General features: G+C 32.4%; 1 protein-coding gene across 1 annotated transcript; it reads right to left on the bottom strand.

The window, feature by feature from the left end:
- Positions 1-525: 525 nt before the first annotated feature.
- LOC113857580 (lecithin-cholesterol acyltransferase-like 4) lies at positions 526-7,638 on the bottom strand. Its single transcript, XM_027489625.1, has 11 exons — positions 7,137-7,638; positions 6,234-6,325; positions 6,019-6,137; positions 4,612-4,747; positions 4,411-4,462; positions 3,763-3,863; positions 2,824-3,006; positions 2,253-2,410; positions 2,051-2,105; positions 1,407-1,460; positions 526-1,239 (listed from the first exon to the last, which is right to left on the bottom strand). The coding sequence occupies exons 1-11, from the start codon at positions 7,381-7,383 to the stop codon at positions 826-828; spliced, it is 1,611 nt and encodes a 536-aa protein (XP_027345426.1). The 5' UTR covers positions 7,384-7,638; the 3' UTR covers positions 526-825.
- Positions 7,639-7,917: the final 279 nt, after the last annotated feature.

Genomic DNA, 7,917 nt, shown 5'->3' on the forward strand with positions numbered 1-7,917 from the left:
ATATTATAATAAATAATAAAATATTTATATTAATTTATAAATAATTTTTATATTGTCATGTGTTATAAATTAATAATGTCTATATATTCTTACTTTATCTTATATCTCATAATATAAATATTTTAAGTTAAATAATATTTTATCTTGGAATCAATTAAATATTTCACCAATTAAATATATTTTAAATATTTTTACTTTAATTATTAAACAATTAATTATTAAGTAGGTTTAAATTATTTTATTTTATCAATATAAAAATTTATAATTCATCTTAAATTAATTAAATAATTATTTCATTAATTAAATTGAAGTTTTCCTTTAAATATTTCTCTCCCTAATTATCAAATAATTAAGCAATTTATTTATTTATTAAACTAAATGCAGCTATTTGTAACATGAATATATCTTATTTCTACTTTTATATATTATAAATTGTTCAAACTTTTGTGTTAGATATCATACAATTCAATTCCCCTAATACCATTTTTTCTCATCCATAAAATTTAACTTCCAAGGTTATATTTAAGAAAAAATCAAACTTTTCCCATTGATCCACATTCTCATTTTCCTGTCTGGTCCAATTGTGCTTTCATCGAACAGAGACAAGAAAAAAAGATGCGTAGGTACAACAACTTTGTACACGACTTTGTACATAGCACGCCACTCTTGACACAGTCAAATACCAATGTCAGATATTCTTTTTCATAATACTGATACATACGCTTCTTATATCATACATAATAACATTGAGGAACATGGCGCAGCAACATCATACGAATATCCTTATATACAAGAGATGTCAATCATAATCAACAGAATGCTTCATTATGCATCAACTGAAACAGCCAAGGCATTCAGTTGAACGTGCTGTTTACCCTCATTGCCTGGCTGAACAATGACGGTCGCATGAGCCTCAGAATAAGAATTATTGGCTCCTTCCTGCGAAACTGATAATGACCTCAAAGACATTTTATTGGCAGAATTGTTTTGGTCATCATGGTCATTGGAAATAATTTCCCACTCCTCTTTAAGGGATGCTACTTCTAGACCTTTCTCTTGATGCCTCTCCATTTCAAAAGCAGTAGGTAGAATCACATAATCATTGAGGGGATTGTAAAAGGGATCAGGATCTCCAGCCCTCAGCCAGTGCTTGAGAATCCGAAACACATGAGGTTCGCAAAGGATACCCCGATGTTCACCTGGCACTCCAACCCTTGCCTCCGCATTGAGCCCATCAGCCTGCATTCAGGTTTAATCATAAATATATTTTGGGAGTTTTGAAGCAGTTACTACTGTTTACTAAGACTAATGCTACTTGATTGGCATAGTACCAAGCAAAATTTGTATATATTTAAATCCAGCAAGTCATCAATGCATAAGGATTGTGCAAAGGGAAATTAGCAAACCTTAGCTGATTCTACTGGAACTGTTCCATCACCATCAACAAATACGTATTTGGCCTGAATATTAAAAAGATAAAAGTAAGCAAGCATTGCCAACTGGAAAAATAAAAGGAGTATCGAAACAATGACTGAAGGTGGGAAAAGTTTACACAGTTTCAACATAATACACATTAAATTAAAATCTATACTTCAATATCACACCAGAAAGAAAAGGCACTAAGTGTGTGTCAATAATAGAATTAAATATGTTGAAATGATTATACAAAGAGGAAGAAAAGACTAAAGGAGAGAGAAATGGGGTTTATCCATACAAGAATTAATTTTTAAATGAGAGTTTATACAGAGAAGAGGTTGCCGCATCCCAAAGGCGGAACTTAACATAAGTCTTGAGAGACTTAAAAGTAAATTATTTACTAATTAATTTCACTAATAAGCACTTAGTTTTATTAACTAATTCAACAAAATACTAAAATAAATAAAGACATACAAAACCCAGATGAGAAACTTCCCAGACTTTTCTTCAATGAAAGTATAAATAAAACTGTATTGTAAATTGGGGGAATCAATATGGTGCATATGGACTTTGTTCTCCTTTGATATGTACATACATCAAGAAACATATATTTAGCAGTTACAAATTTATTGACCTCAAAATATCGTAGTTGATCCAAATCTGTGACAGGCTTGTCCCCACTTCCATAGCTGCAGAATAATAGTTATGTTAAAGTGAGGGTCACATATTTCCAAAATATGTGCACATGCACCAACTAGGCCATTCTTAAACACAGTTCATAAATTCCATTTATAGGGTAACCATGGTATCATCCAAAGAATTGATAGAGTCAATACCAAACACTATGAGGTGTCCCAAGATTGGTCCCATAAATATTGTAAAATTTAACACCGGGGGGAAGTTTGGCAGAAGACAGAATCTCCCACGTTTTGTTTGCCCATTCCAAGATCTCCAAGTTGAAGGGCAGGGGCAAATCCTCGCCATCATAACTAACCTGGATCACAGATAGATATCATACCAATCTAAATAAGCTATGTACCAATAAACATTCATCCAAGATGTCTAGATCTTGAATAGCAATACTTGAACTTCCCAAATGCATTAACATAATCTAAGGCATATGAAAGTAAGAAAAAATAAATGCTTCAACTACTTGAGAGAATATGTTGAAGTTCCAAGTTAAACAAGAAAAAAACAAAACGCCCTTATATTATTATTTCTTACATTCCAAATTATCCGTTAATCATTATTTGTAGAATTTAATAATCAAAGGCATCAATTGTCAAATGCTCCAAAAACCAAAATTTAAACTATAATACATTCAATTTCATGGAAATATTGGTGGCACTCAAGTTTGACAAAGTTCCATTAATTTCCATGATGGGTAAGGTAATGCTGGTAACTCACTGTGTTATCTACAAGTGCTTCTTTCAAAATCTCAATGCTATCACATGGTGGATATGACTCCAGAATAATATGTGATTTCCCATCGGAATTATGTCTCTCACGCCACAATTCTAGAACAGGAGTATGTTGCCATTGAAAATTAGGACAACCCATTAGTTCGTATATCGATGGACATTCAATCAGCTGTGACATTGGAACAAGCTTCAGTAAATAATTCTACAATATCAAACCAAGAGAGAGAGAGAGAACAAAATGAATAATAACAAGACGCATGCATACAAAAGGGAAAAAAAAAAACACAGGTAAGATAATGCTTAAATAATCTTTAGCACAAGGAATCAGCACAATCAATAGAAATAGAGAACAAACCATCCAACAATTAATAACCAGAAAATCCAAATCAAGAAATGCATGTCAAAATATCATACATGATCAAAGTGTAAACCTGTTATAAAATTGTATAAAAATATGAATAATAGCAACCAAAACTATATATCACTTTCTTTTGTATTATGTCACTGAATTCCATTTTTCCTGGTATAACCAGAGATCACAAAAGCATGATTGTGAAGTGTGATGATTAATTAAGCATGTCAGGATTTTGTCTTTGGTTTTGGGAAGATCTCATCGGTACTTTCTATTTCTTCATACTGGTTAATAAACACTTACCCAAACAACTATCAGTTACTGCCACTGAAAGGTAAGGATAAATTGCCAAAATAAAAAATAAAAATAAACTTTAACATTGTTAGAAAACATAAAATATAAAACCGCACCTCCCTCAAGTTCCTGTATCCAACAGACAAAATCTCAAAAATAATAATGATACACCAGGCACAGTGATTCTGATATGTCAGTATTTAACATAATAGGGACTCATTTGTACTAATAAATGAACTCAAAAAACAACTCTAGAAGACTAAAATAACTGATCTGTACCAATTGGTGCATGCTCCATTTGGAAATATAAAAGTTTTGTTCCCATCCTTCCACAAATGACATTCCATTTAAAAAGGTAGAATTGATACATCCAGGTGCACCTGCAAAACAATGTATAACTGCCCATGATGCGTGTCCCTTGGCAAAAAAATAAAATAAAATTAAAGAAACTTCTAATTAGCTTAAACAATACAGATGATATAAAACCAACACATGAAGGCAACAAAAGCAAATCACTCTGTCATACATTATTAAGTTCAAATCACATTTAGGTCAAAATCTAGTGAAATTATAGTAAGTTTAACTAAGCACTTTCTACAATGTTTATTGCTTAAACTGTTTCACCAAGAAAGACATGCTCAACACCATACAATCATACTTAACCAATATCACTTTTTCTTTCTTACTATTTTTCCTTTGATATTTAAAAGTCATCCTTCTATGCATGATTTTTTGTGCATCAACCATTTTAGCCTGTGAATAATATAATATATGACCTTTGCCTACTTCCAAAAAAGTAAATAAGGAAAACAAGTTTCTAATAGTTCCATCTTTATAAATTACATTGAAATGCTAATAGAACCAGTTTATAAAATATCCTTAATCATAATTCTATACTTCTGATAAATGTAGAACAAAATTAATTACCTTGGAATGGTGCAGAAATTGCAACCCAATTCTTCACATATTTCTCAAAAATCTGAAAAGACAAGCAAAATTGTAGACAAGCTTCAGCAATAAATAAATTCCAAGATTGAAGTGTATAAAACATAAATTGACAAATATATAAATGATATGGAAACTACAAATAAAATAAAACTGATTTGAGAAGCTTAATGGATGTGTTACATCACTGCGCAGGCACATGAAACATTTCACCAAAAGACCACCCATAGAATGACTTATAATGTTTATCTTTTTCCCTCCTGCAGCATCATAAATTGATTCTAACTTTGCAGCCAACCGATCCATTGTTTCCTGCAACCTAAATGAAAATAAACAGCATAATTGTAAGAAAAATTGCTTTCATTTTGTTAAAGAGTACATGCTTGATAGAGATATAATCCCCAGTTTTGTAGAAAACATGGTAGTTAAAATCGGGAGTTAAATTATAAAATCTCGCACAATTTTACGATTTGGGAAGACACACGATTCATATCATAGCAAAAATCGTCCCCAAGTGAAATTGGGATTTAGATCGTAAAATCGGGATTTCACACCAATTTCATGAAATTCCAGGTTTGGATCTGGATATCCGCCCAATTCGTTTATAATTTGATGGATATGGCCCAATTGTGAATGACCCGACTTATATTTTTGCTTGAACCTAAGTTCCGACTTCCTAAACTTAGTCACACCACCTTCGTTTCTTTCTTTCCTCCTTAAACACTAGACAATATTGATAACCATAGATGTGCGACCTAGTTTGCAACTGACTGTGACTGTGTCTTCTTCACAATCTTTTTGTGATTTCCTCGTCTCCAATCTTGCTCTGTTATGCTCTTTGGTTTTCTTCTGATCTTGCTCTGGTTTTCTTATCTTGTTCAAGTTTGAAAGGGTTCAAACATGGGTACTGGTCAAAGCTCAGGTGGTCGCAGTTCTGGGTCTGTACCAACTGCAACTGACAACTCTACTGCTGCTGGCTCTTCAAGTTTATCAAAGTGGTTTTAGTGATTTAATGTTTTTCTTTTAATTTATTCTATTTTCTATGCATAATATGAATTTATATGCATGTATGTATGATTTTTGTAAAATCTTACGATTCGATTTACGATTTTATGATTCACAATTTTTACTCCCCTTCACAATTTGAAGTAAAATCCCGATTTTAACTACCTTGGTAGAAAATCATACCACCAGTAAATCATTAACCAAAAGAAACACTTGAGAGGCAGCAATCAAATTAAATTCATTTCCACAATTATTGTCTACTTCAGGCTAGTTTATCAGATAATAACTTCTTAAAAAACCTAATCCTTTTGTAAAATAAAAACAAATTATAAAAAAGAACTTGGTAAAAATTTTACACAGAATCAATTACACTATAAAAATGATATAGAATCAGTTTTTTCATGCAGAAAGATGACATAAAATAATCTCATAGTATGTAGTTATGTACTTATTTGAAGAGTGGGCTGTTTGAAATTATTTTAATTTCATTACTTTGGATTAGATATGATAAGGGAATGGACTCCTTTTAAAAGGTTGATCAAATCACTATCATTAAACTGCTCTAGTTTCAAATTAATTAGTTACCTGTTGCTTTGGCGAAAATCATATCCAAAGCCAAAAAGTGTCTTTCCCTCTTGAAATCCCCACTTACGCATTTCAACAATCATGTCATGGAAATAATACACAGACTCACATCCAATCACCTGTTAAAAAAAAAAATAATATATATATATAAGATTCAAGAATAAATTGCTTGGCCATAAGCTTTGTCATTACAGCTCAGTTTAAAATAGGCATACCAAGTCAGGGTCCAAAATATCAATTGCATGAAGTCCATGCCTATCCTCAGGAACCTTAATTGTTGAGTTTGGATCCAGGGACAAGGTTTTTCCTGGTTTCAAAAAAGATATCAGGTATGTTAAGATCACCAAATTCAAAGTTTCTTACGGCACACTCTTCAGTGCAAAACACAAATTACTACAGTAAAGAAGGAAATAAACTGAGCATGCATGGAATCTCGGATACAGCACAAGCATTGAGTGAGGATATAACAGAACAATTAAGGGGCATTCGAAAGCTTCTGCAGAGCTTAGTGGGCTTATCATATAAGCACTTAAGTTAAAAATTGATGGTATTTGGTAAAGCTAATGAAACTGGCTCTTCTAAGCTATTTTTACTTAATAAGTTTCAAGGTGAAGGTTATCAAAAGACATGAGCAGTTACGTGATAAACTCTTATCAAACAAACACTAGAGCCTGTTTGGAAAACATCATTAACTCCGTTCCGCTGGAATTGAAAAATAATTGCTTTGATAAAAAATTTCTTGCGATGTGTGTTTTCTCCATTGAAACATGGAAATAAAAAGTCCTAACTACGCTATTTACCCAAACTCACCCTTACTCAATCACAAGGCTTCTTCCCTGTCTCACTACAATCATTAATTAAATTTTGCATGTACTAAAGGGATGAACAAATATACAAATTTAACGAACAATTCGTATTTTATCATATCGAAACCTTTATTATTTTTAAATATAATTACACTAATCACATATATCAAGTTTCCTTTTTCTATAATCCCAAAATACATTCAGAACATTGATAGTATCATCAACGAACAAACAGTTATATCAGCAACTTGTGCAGCTAAACATCATCAATTTTAACGAACTTTATTTTTGGAAAACTAAAAATAGGTCTACCAGTAGAAGGATCGTAACGTGACCAAAGCTTGGTCTTCAACTTGTACTCAGCGGAGAGAAAGCGAACCCAAACCCGCTCTTGGCTACCGTCGCTATCGTTAACGGCGTTTAATATGGAGCCACCGACACCAGGCACCAACAAAACGGGGTCGAAATTTGGGTTGACGTAGGGCTCAGGCTGGGGCTTCTTGACCAATTTCAGCCATAGCTCCACGGATTGTAGAATATCGTCCAACAAGGACGCCATCGGCAAATAGAAACCCTAACAACAATCAATTGAACAATTGGAAACTCAAATTGTTAGGGTTCCGATTTGGAGAAGGTGGAGTTACGTTAGGAGGTGAAATGAAATTCTTCACGTTGACCGAGCCAGGGACAGCACTGCGTTGCGCGGAAGATCCCTATGAAGTTGGAATGATCAAACTTGTAATTGCCACTTGTTAATCTCTATCAATATGATATGAACTTGGCTCCTCTAAATAATTATTACATGTGCACTTATTTTTTATTTTATAATAAGTAAGTGTTTTGTATTAATTTGGTGCTTCACATTTTCGTGCTTAGTTAAATTTTAATACAGTAATTATTAAAATTTTAATGCAATTTGAAATTACGTAATTGAACTCTATGATGAGTTTAATTAAAATATAAAAAAATACTCATATTTGACTAATCAGAGCAGAGCATGTTATCCTACTAACGTGACCATTGCTTATTTTATCATATCAAATAAAATAGCGTAGATAAAGTGAAAACGAAGAAATCAGGGTTGCGTATTGAT

This window comes from Abrus precatorius, unplaced genomic scaffold, assembly GCF_003935025.1.
Source record: "Abrus precatorius isolate BTA unplaced genomic scaffold, Abrus_2018 Scaffold2, whole genome shotgun sequence".
Lineage (NCBI taxonomy): Eukaryota > Viridiplantae > Streptophyta > Magnoliopsida > Fabales > Fabaceae > Abrus > Abrus precatorius.

Bases quoted from the DNA above. Each gene is read 5' to 3' on its own strand.
- LOC113857580 (XM_027489625.1), bottom strand. From the start codon at position 7,383: ATGGCGTCCTTGTTGGACGATATTCTACAATCCGTGGAGCTATGGCTG. The intron at 4,748-6,018 runs GTAACTAATTAA...ATTTTCATTTAG, and splicing joins GATTTTCGCCAAAGCAACAG to GTTGCAGGAAACAATGGATC. The intron at 1,240-1,406 runs GTTTGCTAATTT...ACCTGAATGCAG, and splicing joins TTCCAGTAGAATCAGCTAAG to GCTGATGGGCTCAATGCGGA.